Here is a 14,517-nt window from a genome sequence, read left to right as displayed (position 1 = left end):
GATCACAGAAGATTTTTATGTTTGATTTTAAGTTAGAATTTGTAAAAATCAAGAAGTCAATCTAGTGCTAGAAAAGTTTTTTTTTAAATTCCATAAGTTAAAATATTAAAGGAGGTGGGACGGTCCAATGGTAAAAATTAGGTTTGTGTAAAGGTTGAAGGACCTCTTAACCTAATCTACCTACCTATTACGGTTTCTAAAAGTATAGTAATTCTTTTTATATCTTGTAATCTATAAGAAAGAAGCAAATATGTTACCTTTTTCGTTTTACTCTGACTGTTTGAATCATGGCTTTGTGAAATTCACAGATATAAATGTGTCGAGAATTCTAAAAAAATGGAAACATAATTATGAATAGAAGCTACTCTATAAATTACTCTATCGGTTTGTCTGTACGGCTAAGGAAAAACGTGATTTTCTCATCTTGAATACCTATTTGTTTAGAAATTAAATAATCCACATATATTTTTACTCTTGCTATCACGAGTGAAACATAACAGCAGTTTCAACAGTGTGACGCAGGTTTCAAGTAATAACAATAATAATTATGATTACCTGGTCAAGTGATAATTTCATATTTCTTTGTGTCACAGTCTTCTGGATTCTTTTGCTGTAGGATGCGTTGCCAGCCGGCCGCAGGCAACGTTTACCTGTGTCCAGCAGGCAACAGTGTTGCTCTGCTCCTCCAGGTCCTACTAATCTAAATATTTTTATTAATGAGAGGTAAGAAATAATTCAACAGTAATAAAACCAATCTAACCTCCCCCCCCCCCCCCCCACAAGCTCGTAGTTATAAGGTACTAAATTTAGAATTAGAGGCAAAATTAATTTACTGTCCATTGTTTCATCCTCATTAATGGAATACCTACCTATTTTTTTTATTTTTTTTTTAACTAAATGTGTTCTTACAAAAACTTATTTATTTGTTTGAAGTCCGTTATTATTCTGAAGTCCAAAAATTGTTTTTTTTTCTTTTTCTTTGTCTATTTGCTTTTGTTTGTGCTTTTATCTGTCTAATTTTGTCCGTCTGTCTTTCTATTTATACCTGGAACCTGCCAGTCCAGCGGCCTGTTGTGAACTTGTCATGCCTCCACCTGTAACAGTTAACATCATATTAGATTACTGGCGGCTGTGTCCCTGGAATCTATGGGATATATATTCGCAAGGCTAGGGAGGGCAGAAAAATAGACTAAAACCATCTCAAGACTTAAATCTAAAAAATAAATTAGCCTAAGACCTTCCCAGGGGCCAGAACCTATGCGAAACTTCTTTAAACTGGAAAACTCAGTCTGTTCAGTCGTTATCAAAACAGACAAAAAAAAGAAATCCTACTATTTTATATAATGGGATTAGCTTTTTGGTCATTCATGTGTTATTAACACCAAACTAATTTCTTACAAAAATTAAATATATTTTGTTATTCATTAAGGCTAGTGACTTTTGGTTCATTGTCAGGTTTTTAGATCACCTCTCATAAAAATCAATATAGGAGAGATGGAACCTACAGGCTAAGGAAGAAGCCACTTGTTTGTTATCAAAATAAATTTCTTACTTTAAATTAAATTTTCAAGTAGTAAATATCCAATTACGACAGAAATGTATGTTAATATCATAGCTTAGAATTAATCCAATATAAAATAGTTTTCATACATGTCACTATTTTACACCCGTAGGTGTAATCGTAGTAAACATTCTATAGAATCTAATTAACTATATCTAAATATGTAATTTATGTACTAAGAAAAGTGTTATATTTATTATAAGTTAATTATATAGATATTAACAAAACACGGAAAACAACATTCATTGCACAAAGCTTTTCAGAAAGTTGGAATTTTAATAGCCCATTTACTACACAGCCGCCCTTGAGAGACAGACAAACAACCAGACAAATAATTATAGATTAGCTACGCTACTAAAAAAATTACTCACTTAATAATGTGACCGAAGTATCTTCCATTTTACTCGAATACCCATTCAGCCTTCTATTGTCCATTTTATAGAAGGCCTGAAAAATAAACCTTCAATTACATAAAAAGATATTATTTCCTCAGTTTTCAATAACTCGCCAACCTATATTGGATGTTTTTGTTATTGAAAATTTCGAGGATTTATCCGATGAACAGTGATACAATATTCAATTACATAGTATCAATATAAGTAATTTCAAACTTGAGGTCATAAAATGTATAATATATAGGTAATATTTTCACTAAATTATATTGTTTAAAATAAGAGGATTGACACTATAACAACCAGCAAAAGTTCATTTTAAAACAAAACTAATTTTTACTTAATCATAAACTGAACAAGACAAAATTAAACCAATTCACTAAAATAAAGTATTACCATTGAAAAAAACAATCTACTATTATGTTAGGTATATTAATAAAAATGAATTAAATTTTTCTAATTAATAAAAAGTAATATTTTTTGCTGTTTGTTAATGTGTCAGGTACAATACAAATTTGAATAGCAAATGGCTTTACTTTAGTTACTAGAGGTAAAAAGACACAAATCTAAAGCTAGAAAAAACTAAGGTGAGAAAAAACATAATAAGAAATAACTTTTGTTTAATATAATACTTTTTAATTAACAATGAGATAATAAAACCAAAAATACTTTCTTTTTCTATTAAATATCACAACGCAATTTGTTAGTTAGAAAATTGAGCATTAGATTATTTGGATTCTGAGCATTAGGTGTAAATTCAAAAATTTTAAAAAATCTATTTTTGAAAAAAGGACAGTGCTAGTTTGATTAAATAATAGCTATTTAACGCACCGTATTGTAGACACCTATCCGCGGATATTAAAATGAAGAATCATAAGGTTAATACCAAGGGACCAAAGGACCAAGCTTACAAAACTAGTATAAATCTTATGATTTTTATTTTATTATTCGTGGGAAATTGTCCTCTTGCTATAAATAATTTTCAGTATGGCTGAGAACCGGTTCTAATCCATAGGATATTAATCGGTTTCGAAGCCATACTGGAAAAATATTTAAAATGCTGACATCTGTTCAGACTTCCAAGTGCTTAATTCACTATCATGTTCTACTATCTTTTTTTCAGTGTATCTATCCATGTTTTATAATGAATCCAATTGCTTTTCAAGTGTTACATAGAAAATGGATAAAATGGCACTTACATCAATAGGTCAGTAATGGTGAGGTTAAAAAAATTAATTTCTGAAATGAATTTTCAAATATTTACACTTTTATAAAACATTCATAAAAAATAAAAGTTTACTTTAATACATTAAAACTATATATTTTTGTACATTGAATTGTTACGTAAGGAGATCCTTATTTTCACTCGGTTTTAAGTAACTTTTAAACAATACCTAGATACTTTATTAAGTTTTTATTTTTATTTAAATACCTTTATTATTTTCTGTAAAAATGGAACAGAACGATAAATGTGAAAATTTGCAGTTTATTAATTTAGAAGTTGTTTCATATATCATTAAATTAATCTTAAATACAGTAGGTAACTTTAGATGAAATACTTAAGAGATCGTAAAAAACTAAAAATATTTAAAAAATAATACCCTGAAATGTCTTAAATCACGCAGGAAAAAAAATACATTAATTAGTATAAGTATTATTAAAGCATTTGATATAAAAATAAGCGTATTTTTTTATTTTTGTCATTCTTACTTAAGATAAATATTAGGTAATCTTTTTAAAACTTTCTAATAATAAACAAGACGTAATAAAAAATATTTGAAATGGGGCCTCCAACTTTATGTATTATCATATTGTATTATTTCCATTATTTTCAAACAGAAAGCGTAGTTATTTATATAAATTCTTATTCAAAAACAAAAATCAGGGAAACAGAAATAGTAAAATCCGCAAAAGAGAAGAAAAAATGTCCAAAATTAGTTACAGCTATAAAGTTATCCTAGTTTAAAAATTGACAGAAGTCAATAGAAGCAGGATTACATCATTAAGGAGAAACCAATCGAAAAAATAACCTTTCCCAAAATGATCTACTAAAAATGAGAAAGGTATATAAAAAAAAAAGAGCATTAAAGGGGACTATGCACGAACAATAGCATGTTATAAATGAGAAAGGTATGTAAAAAGAGAGCATTAAAGGGGACTATGCACGAACAATAGCATGTTATAAATGAGAAAGGTATGTAAAAAGAGAGCATTAAAGGGGACTATGCACGAACAATAGCATGTTATAAATGAGAAAGGTATGTAAAAAGAGAGAATTAAAGGGGACTATGCACGAACAATAGCATGTTATAAATGAGAAAGGTATGTAAAAAGAGAGCATTAAAGGGGACTATGCACGAACAATAGCATGTTATAAATGAGAAAGGTATGTAAAAAGAGAGAATTAAAGGGGACTATGCACAAACGAACAATAGCATGTGATCTTAACACATCAAAGCATTTTTTCAAAGCTATTTTGTCTTCTGCTAGGTTAACGTTAAAAATAGATAGGTAAACGAACAAAAATTAGTTTCTATTTTAGTTATATAAAAAAAAAGACCGGAAAACATGTTGCGTTGAAAATAATCAAAAGCTAAACAAAATCAAAAACCTACTATGAAACCTCAAAAGATTTATATTAAGTCTGAAAATTGCTAGAATACTTGCACTCGTTCATGCATAGTACTTCTTAATGGAAGATTAACTTATCCGCCAATGGACTATCCCCATATTCCATGGGTGGAGAAAGAGTTAAGAAAATGTTGTGCGTATAAGTAATTCCATTGATAAAGATGCGTCTGGACTATTCTTACTATAGTATAAAAGATCTTATTCTCTCCAAAGTTCATTTCTTAAAAAAAAAATTTCCAAGGACAAAGAGATATGAGAACCGAGGAAGTAAATGACATTTAGTACAAACCAATCATGGTTAAACTCTTAACCTCTTACTCATGGGTTAATAAGAAAATTGACAAGGCAGACAGAAAAAATAAAATAAGAGAAAGAAAATAAATAAATGACCAGTTTCCTAAATTTTTCTAGTTAATATACCACTAACAATCTTATACAGCTCCGAGATAACATTCTCTAGAGGTTCACTTGAACTTTTAGATATTTTTAGTAGCTCATTTTTTCTACATTTAAATCCTTTAACCTTTGAATGCACTATTGTTGTTAACAAAGTCTTTGATATTTAATCCTTTTAATACTTGCAAAGCAAAAAATTGAATCTTAAAATATCAACATTTTCACTTCAATGCTATTTGGATCAGAAGATAAGTTCTAAAATTAGGGGAGGAGAGAGTTAATTGGTCGCTTCAAGGGATCATACAAAAATCTACCTTTAAGCACAAATTTTTAAGTAATTGACTCAGAACTATGAATAGACAATTTATGTATAAAAACAAGAAAATAGCCTTTGTCTGAAATTTACATCTTCAATAAACAGTAAACATACTATTGTTAAAAATGTATAAAAAATATAAAACTGTATAATAAAGAGTGAAAGTTGCAGACAGAATATCTAAAGTAGAACGACGTTTGTTTGTTTGTCTGTCCGTCCATTAGTTTCCTAATTCTGAATGAATGAACCGATTAGATTGAGTTCTTAAGAGATTAAACCAACTGGTCCTGTAGTGATTTTAATCTATTTTGCCCTCCTTAAAAATACCCCATTCTAAAAAAGGGCATTACTATTGTTTGGAATATTGGAATAATTTTCCCTCCTCTGGAAATATTTAAGGTTGGGAGAGGGAAGGCGATCTCCATAGTCCATCTTAGGGCAAGCAATTAGTATTTTTGAAAGAATTAGATTATCTTGTTTTCTAAGATATTTCAGTACTGGTTTGGTAACTACTGGTTAACATTAAACAAAAGAAAATAAATTGATATTTCCTGGTTTTAAAAAAGAAGGAAACTTTAAAACTGATTATTAAAATGTGCAACATAAAACGTAGTTACTTTTTCTTATTTTCTAGTTTCCATAAAATATTTCCTGCTGCTATTGTCTTCGCTTGCAAAATTCAGCTGTATTTGATATTCTATTATTTTTCAATGATTTTTGAATCAGTCCTTAATATAAAACATAAATTGAAATGATTGATAATTGAACATTTGCAATCTCTTTTAATTATTAAAATCTTACTTATTACAGTGCAGCCTAGAAAAATTAAACTTTTTACATTACATTCAAATTTCCTCAATTAGTTATGGAGAATGATAGAAATATAACTTTATATTCAATTATGAATATAAATCATAAGAAGGCTTAATGGATATTGGATAATGTTATTTGTTACATATATTTGCAGATTAATTTTGTAGTCTGTCTTTCATATGCTATACTGAAAATATCCATGCTTGACTTACAATAAGAGATTATTGATTGTACTCAACATTATATATAATAATACCCTTATTATTTGTACTAATAAAATAAGGGGGGGGGGAAGTTTTGACACATTTGCGTAAACAGGGAGCATAGGCTTTATCTTTGGACTGAGAGGATAGGTTATTAGGGATAAAATCATTCTTATATGATGAATTTTCCCAAGTTTTAAGATTTTTTGGATAGGCCTCCAGGTTCCGGAGCTCCAGGCCTCCAGGTCCTCTCTTTACAGGTAAAAATGAAAAAAAAAAATTTTTTTTTAAGAGTTAGAAGTCAACTTATGAAACAAAATTTGCATTTTTTTTCTTTAAATATGTGAATAACATTAAAAAATATGCATATTTTGTTTCATAGGTTGACTTCTAACTCTTAAAAAAAAAATTTATTTTTTTAATTTTTACCTGTACAGAGAGGACCTGGAGGCCTGGAGCTCCGGAACCTGGAGGCCTATCCAAAAAATCTTAAAACTTGGGAAAATTCATCATATAAGAATGATTTTATCCCTAATAACCTATCCTCTCAGTCCAAAGATAAAGACTATGCTCCCTGTTTACGCAAATGTGTCAAAACTTCCCCCCCCCCTTATCAACTTATCATAAATGTAAAGCATGTAAAACTTACAAAAATATATTAAAAATAATGTAAAAATCTTTATAAGAAGTAAAAAATATCAACGAGTGTTGTATACTTAACTTGTACAATGAAAACATTGCAAATGTTGTTAGTTAGGTAATTAAAATTAATTTTTCTTACATTCAATATACCCTTAGAAATGGCAGAAAAGGGTAATTTAAATGTTATGATAATATCAACATATGTTTCACTAATATGGCAGGATAGTTACTAAATTAAGGCACAACATAAGACATAAATTAAATTACTTTTGATTCACAGATTATTTAAAATAAGGCAAGACGGTAGTAAGTTTAATATATAGAATATTAACTTTTTATGAAATCGGCAGTAAAGGGTAAAAGGTAAAACTTGAACAAGATAACTATTGTTTGCGGCAAACTAGTGTAGTGTATGTATAGGTATGGTGCAATTAAATCTTATTCTAGATGCTTAAAAAAAGTGACAAACTAGAAAATTATAGTATAGCAGTACAGACAAAGACCTAACTTACGTCAAAATAAAAAAAAATTAGTTTAGGCATAATTAGTTGTCTTAAGGGATAAGACAATGGACGATAAATTGATGAATACCTTTTTTATGAAGAGCAGAATACCCCACCAAGATTTAATAAAAGTAACCAAAATGTCAAAGCAAACTAATGAGAAATTGAGTTGAGGTAAAATTTGGGTACCAGTAAAAACCACAGCCCAATGTCAACTCCATCCCTGGAACGATTTCTATTTTGAGTTTGCTTCAGTTAAATATTAGAGAAATCTTTGTCCGACCTGTTCTACTTGATGATTATTTTACAATAATTGTTCTTATATTTACCTTGTTTTAAATCACGGGGTCTAAAATCTAATTCAAATTATGAAGAGCTTTTCTTCCAAACCTTGAGCAGAGCAAGAATCAATTTGATTTCGCGGGTTAAAATATCACATTTGGATGTTCATAAATGCTGGCATACAGCTGCAGGTCTAGGCTGTGAAAGGTGATGTGACCGTTGATGGCGGATTTCTCGTGGTAAACCTCTTGATGGCACAACTTACATCTAGAATAGTATAAAATTAATCTTAGGGATAAGAGAAAAAAACATTGTCTAGATACTTCTAGAAATTATTTTTTTTTTTAAATTTCAGTATAAGATGCAGTTACACAGTCACAAAAACTAATAAAAATTGTAATTGTTCCTTCGTTATTGTAGCGCAACAATGTGTTATGATAGTAAATCTATGCATGTAATATTATTATTATTTCAGAAAAGTAAAGGTTTAAAGGGAGGGGGCGGAAGTGACATTTTAAAACCAAAACTAAAAATCAAAGGAACTCGACTAAATAAAGAGTTACAGCTCTGAGATTTGGTATGGCAGTTGCTTTAAAGAGGTACAATATGGAACTGTGAAAAAAAACGGAAGCGGAACCGCCGCTCTTGCCGAAAACCACCGTTTCCCGCCGAATTTTTTTTCCTTTTCTCGCAAATTAAACAATTTGGAATCATCTGAGACAAACTTATTTTTTTTTCATAAAGTTTCCCAAATATTTTTTTTGACACTTGTGGTTTTTCTCCATATTCAAACATTTTCAACATATTGAAAAAAATGTCAAGTGCAAATATTAGGAATTTGTTTTATTGGAATAAAATTTGTCTCAAATGATTGAATATTATATTTTCTACTTTGACGAGAAAATGCAAAACAAATCTCGGCGGGAAACGGCGGTTTTCGGCAGGAGCGGCGGTTCCGCCGCCGTTTTTTCACTTTTCCATATTGTACCTTTTTAAAGCAACTACCATGCCAAATCTCAGAGCTGTAACTCTTTATTTGGTTGAGTTCCTTTGATTTTAGTTTTGGTTTCAAAAAGTGTCACTTCCGCCCCCTCCCTTTAGAAGTGTAACATTTCTAAGGTCTTGATTAGACGGTCAACAGGTAGGTAAATTCTTTTAGGACATATTATTTCTTTCATCCTGGATATAATAATTCAAGTGTCTATTCATTTGGCGATCAGGTACTATACGAACAAGATTATTTTTTACCTGTACATAATGTTAGTGCGAGATACAGAATTCTGGAAATCTGGCGGACTCTGGTTATGGTAATCGTTCATGTGGACGGTCAGATTTTCAAGCGATCTGAGTAACATAGATCAATGTAGCAATGTAGATTATTGATCATGTAACTTATTTAGTTCAAGTACGTAATTTAAATGTACTTCACCCCCCCCCCCCCCAACGCTCCTATCCTAATACTTTGTTTGAGGTTGCGGTAGTCAAAAAAAATGCAGTTTTAGCAGTGGAATTTGCTACAATTTAAAATTAAATTAAACTACAGAAATCTATGCCTTGATATGAAGCCACACTGGAGACATTGGAACGTGTTTCCGTCGTACCAGGCATCATCGTCCAGACCCGCCAACGGCGATAATGTCGCATCCTCGCCGGTATTCTAAAGTAAAGAATGAATTTAGATTTATTTTGAATATTTTATTTCGAATAAATAATCCAAAAGTTATTAAGGGTTTTCATCTTTAGATTTTTACATCCAAATGCAATACTGCCTATCAATACATGTTAAGCGAAGCTTTTCTATAGAAAGAGTTTGTTTTTCTGTAAAACTGTTGGCATCATATTTACCTGTGGCGGAGAGAGCTCAGATTTAATGGCAGTATGAATTGGAGACAGGGGTTTAGTTATTGGTAGCAGAGAGGAGGACAGAGGTTCTGCCGGCTTAAGACCTTAAAAAAAATTATTTTTAATGATAGCATATAAAGGCATTCATGTTGCAAGTTCTAGTGTGAATTAAGGATTCTAAAAAATAATTTTAAAAAGTTAACATAAAAGAAAAGAAGGTACCTATTGGTAATTTAAGAATAAATTACCCCCCCCCCTCCCCCTACCCAACAAAAAATCAAAAGTAAAATTATCATTCACCCATTGACCTATGCCTCTTTATTAAACAAAATTACCTAAATAATCAATTTTCTCTTCTTGAACACCGGGTTCTGTTTTGACCGTGGCGGCCAGGCAGCCCATGGTGGTGCCACCAGGACCAACCTGCTGCTCAACCACCTGGAAATGACCAGTATACTGACCTCCTCCACCTAATGGCTGTTGGGGCAAACCGGGTTCTGTCTTTATTTGCGGCTCAAACTGACCGTTATTGTAGTTGTTTGGGTTGGGGGCGGTGGGTTGATAGGAATTGTAGGTTGGCTCTTGTTTGACTTGATTTTGTGGAAGACCCGTCGTGGGCTCCAGTTTTGTGACAGTCTCCAATAATAGTCCTCCAATTCTATTTGACTGATTTTGGACATTGTTGACATAGTGATACGGATTTGTATTGGGCTGATTGTTGGTTAACATAGATTTTAGGACACCACCACTTTGAATTTGATAATTATGACTCAATGAGTTAGCTGGAGTGTAGCTGCCAATATGTTGCTGGGAATGTTGTGGATTATCTGGTTCTTGTTTAACCTGAGGTGGCTCTTGAACCAGCACAAAGTGGGGTGAACAATAAGCTGTCAGTTGCGGGGCTTTGCTGCTTTGTGGGTGTTGCACAAACTGAACTGCCATCATAGGCTGTTGGCTATTTTGCTGGTGGATTGAACCTCCAGGTGACATGAGCTGATGATGTGGAGAAGCCCTGGCGTTACTAGGGATCGGGGACATTGGCTGAATGTATTGATTTTGGGGATAGCTGGGGCTACTGTTACCTATACGTTGGTTAGGGCGCATGCTTGGTAGAAACCCAGCCGGGTGCTGGGGTATGAATGTTTGCTGTTGACTTTGTTGGTAATAAACACCAGACGGTTGTTGCGGTTGATACTGGTTGTTGCTTTGTAGAATTACGGTATTATTATATCGTTCTTGGTCACCAATAGGACTGTTAAATCCATAAGCATTGTTCGGAACATATTCTCCAATATTTTCCTTGGCAATATTTGTGTTAATCGTTGTAAGATAGTTATTTTGACCCTGTTGAATTTCATTTGTAGTATCCTTATTAGGATCGTTTGCGGCAAAAACATCTTTGGCCATTTTCTTTTTGGCACTTTTAGGGGTTGAACCGGTTGATTTGGGCTGTCCACCGGCGTCCAAGTTACATACTTCTTGGTCGAACGGATTGTATTTTTCCACATATTCTTTGTAGTTTACGTCATGAGATCTTTTGGTGTGTTTGGTGATTGAGTTGGCGGTGAATTTCAAGTCTTTGCCGCATGCTTTACATTTGTGATAGGTTAGCCTAAACAAAAAAGTTTAAATATATTTCATAATTCAATTGTAAGTATCTTAAAATAAACTACTACTACTAATAAAATTAAATAGAAAAGCTAACTAAAAATGGAAATAAAAGGTTTCATGTAATTCCAAATCCTGCTAGATAATCCCAGTAGCTTAGTAAAGATTTAAATGTTATTTTTAAAAATATACAATGCTTTTTTATTAGTTTCATATTTAGAAACCCTATAGGTATATATAACATATTTTCTCTCTCTAAAAAGTCTTAAATAAAATAGCATTAATGAACATAGGTGGTAGCTCAGCGCTAAGAAAAACAAAACAAATATGTTACAGTCATTTTACAACTTCAAGTAGGGTTGTTAACCCATAACCAAAACCAGGTATTTTGTGGAGTTTGGATAGGTTATAAAAAAAGGTTTTTTTTTTTTTTGGGGGGGGGGGGGTTATTCTATATTAAGTTAGTACTTAGTAACAGATTCCTACAACTGTGTTTTACATTTAGTTGAATATTTCCTATATAACTATAACTAGAAGTTGAAAATTGGAAGTTTTAAAGAAAAGAAACATTTAAAAATAGATAAATAAATTCATAATTGTATGTCTAAAACAATCAGTTTTCATCATCATATAGTTTATTTTAAAGCCCATAATTTAACATTTCTAAAAAACGGGTTTTGTTGAAAAAATCTGGGGTTTTTTGGTACCCGAGTTGGGTCAAACTTTTGATTTGAAAACCCGGGTTATAACAACCCTGACTACAAATGTGAATTGCATAAAATAATCAGCAAATCAGTCAGACATCTAGGTGGACAGACGTACAGATATCAATGTTAAAAGAGTAGAATAAATGGATTAATCCACAAAAAAAAGGTTAGGTTATTATTTTTGTTTATAGTAGCTGTGCTAATAAAACCAAATTGTAAAAATCCGCAAAAATATTAAAATATCTCCCACCTGATATAATCCATACTGCTTGTATTCTCCTTAATTCCACGATGATTCACATAAATATGAGACTTGAGCTGATCCGCAAACATTATCTCGCCGCAGACACGACACTGGCGGACACACATTTCCGCCGGGTTATTAGAGTAGTAGCGCACCGTGTTATTGAGAGTTATGCTCCAGCGCGCAATCTCCTCCTCGTCCATGCAGAATTTGTTGCGGCCTTTTCCGCGTGGTTTGTGCGGCTTAGGTGTTGGGGTTTTGGACGCCAGCTTAGCCATGGGTGTTGTTGGGGTGCTTGAAGGATCCTGGCGTGCGAGACGCATTTGTTTGGCTTTTTCTTTGTCTTGGGCTTTTATGTAGGCTTTATATTCTTTGTCGCCTAAAATCAAATAAGGCAGATTAAATAAATGGTTAAAATTTGCACTATGTATGCATATTTGAATTATTATAAAAAAAATGTCTCTCTGTGTGTAACGAAAGATCACGCTAACCACTGGATCAATATTAATTCACACCTAGATTTTTTTATCATGGAGAAATTTTCATTAGGGGGGGGGGGGGGCTAGATCAACCCTCAAAAAATATTTCACTCAATGAAAGATAGAGGCACACTCGGCAGTTAAGAATAAGGTTATTTTGGCGAAATATGTAGAAGAACATTTTATAGACAGGCATTTTAAAATACATTGCAAACCGATTATAGGACTTCGCAGATAAAAATATCAAATTACCTGTAAAGGCAGTGTATGTATTTTTGTAGGTATGCATTGTACTATTATGTACAACGGACAAATGCTTATTAATTGCATCAAAATGAAACAGCACAACCTCATTACACATTTTACATGCGTAATAAGAGCGGTTGATAAATTCAATTTTAGTTGGAAAATCTGTGTCTTGGTCTTCGTGCTCTTTCTGCAGGTGTCGCTTCAATGAGTTGAGATACATTCTCTGGTCGCAGACAAAGCATTTGACTTGGCACATGTTGACAAGGTTGTCAGTAATGACTCTCTCTTCACCTTCGGCTAATGGCAAGTTTCCGCATTCCTCTATACTTTGGTCAATCATACAATCACCTGAATATTGAAAATTCATAAGGAAAATACATAATAAGATTAAATAGGTAATAAAAGAGGAAAATAATTAAAATAACTATTAATCATTTAATTTTTCTACGAACTACTTGGCAAATTCAATTTAGTACTTCTATGAATTAAATCAATATTATCTGAATCAATTGGTATATCAAATAATAAATAAAAAAGACCATCATAATATTTCCAAGTAAAATTAGTTACCTTATAATCTTACTTCGGATATTTTTTTCAATAACAAGGATTATTTTTAGTGTATTTCTTAAGCTGTATTATATTTTCCTTGTTAACTTAAATGGCACTAGATATACCAGGACAAACTTACCTTGAAATGCTCCAGGAACTGTATCTCTATACTGTTGCAGCGTCATCTGATGTCTTGATCGAGCATGCTGTCCAATAGTGTAAAAGCTAAACAACATCTCAGCAGGGCACAACTTACAACGGTAGTTGGATATCTTAAGAAATATAAACTTATCCTTAGCTGGAAGCTTATGCGTGCGTTCAATGTGCTTAAGCATGCGATGGTGCACAAAAATCTTGCCACAAACGCCACATTGGCAATTACACATATCCTTCAAATGATCAGAAAGCTCCCGTGGACCGATATCTTCTAAATCAGCCGCCATGTGAAGTCTTTTGTTAGGCGGAGGCGTTGGGGTATAATTATTTTCACTGAGGTGTGATCTGTTTATTGTCGAGTTTGAATCATCATCGTCCATGTCGAAACTGCTTTTTCTGGCCATGAACTTGCCACTCCCTTGGCCGCCATCATCGTAATCCAGGAATTTTCTTCTCATTCCTATCATAGGCAATATGATTAATTATATTTAAAGTTTTTAATTTAAATCCATCATTTCTTAAGTACTTTAAATTGTTCTATATAAAATCATACATACAATCGCAATCAACACACTTACCTTATAGTATGAAGATAAAATAAGAAAAGAGTTTATCTGTTAAATATAGAAGTTTTCCTAATAACTTCAGGTAATAAATTTTAATATACAGCTAAGGGCATTGAACGTACCTGATTGATTTAAATCGTCATCAGTAAGAAACGGCGGAGTGTAGACATCCATTTTTGTATGTTTAATTAAATAATTATCATAATGTGGTTAGCAGAATTGAGATTATTTAAAGTTTGTGAGGGTTAGTTAGAGTTTAGTTAAGATTACTGTCTTAAACAACCGAAATCACATCTTTTTGTCTAAACATAAAATAATAAATACAAGAAACATAACAAAAATAATTGTTAACTTAGTACAAAATCCATGTTAAAA

The 14,517-nt window shown here is 32.0% G+C and overlaps 2 protein-coding genes across 11 annotated transcripts in view; both read right to left on the bottom strand.

The window, feature by feature from the left end:
• Nucleotides 1-2,010, bottom strand: part of Sap30 (SIN3-associated polypeptide 30) — a 17,102-nt gene extending 15,092 nt beyond the window's left edge. The window contains exons 1-4 of the mRNA XM_080160054.1: nucleotides 1,933-2,010; nucleotides 1,046-1,094; nucleotides 556-700; nucleotides 258-328 (exon numbers count right to left, since the gene is read on the bottom strand). Coding sequence (XP_080016180.1) covers nucleotides 258-328; nucleotides 556-700; nucleotides 1,046-1,094; nucleotides 1,933-1,996 — 329 coding nt within the window. The 5' untranslated portion in view covers nucleotides 1,997-2,010. The remainder of the gene's footprint in view (nucleotides 1-257; nucleotides 329-555; nucleotides 701-1,045; nucleotides 1,095-1,932) is intronic.
• Nucleotides 2,009-14,517, bottom strand: LOC145318641 (uncharacterized). 10 transcript variants are annotated; one of them, XM_080160040.1, is made up of 10 exons: nucleotides 14,265-14,517; nucleotides 13,560-14,036; nucleotides 12,872-13,216; nucleotides 12,147-12,519; nucleotides 9,917-11,193; nucleotides 9,585-9,685; nucleotides 9,293-9,396; nucleotides 8,988-9,083; nucleotides 7,741-8,006; nucleotides 2,009-2,246 (listed from the first exon to the last, which is right to left on the bottom strand). In XM_080160040.1, the coding sequence occupies exons 1-9, from the start codon at nucleotides 14,314-14,316 to the stop codon at nucleotides 7,883-7,885; spliced, it is 2,949 nt and encodes a 982-aa protein (XP_080016166.1). In that variant the 5' UTR covers nucleotides 14,317-14,517; the 3' UTR covers nucleotides 2,009-2,246; nucleotides 7,741-7,882. The 10 variants fall into 10 exon arrangements, with proteins under 10 accessions (XP_080016166.1, XP_080016173.1, XP_080016169.1 ...); XM_080160047.1 differs by having other exon boundaries at nucleotides 2,009-2,691; nucleotides 7,787-8,006; XM_080160043.1 differs by having other exon boundaries at nucleotides 7,787-8,006.

Source organism: Acartia tonsa, chromosome 5 (assembly GCF_053477335.1).
Source record: "Acartia tonsa isolate MP-2025a chromosome 5, ASM5347733v1, whole genome shotgun sequence".
Taxonomy (NCBI): domain Eukaryota; kingdom Metazoa; phylum Arthropoda; class Copepoda; order Calanoida; family Acartiidae; genus Acartia; species Acartia tonsa.
The sequence above is the reverse complement of the archived record's forward strand: the minus strand, read 5'-3'. Positions and strand labels throughout refer to the sequence as shown.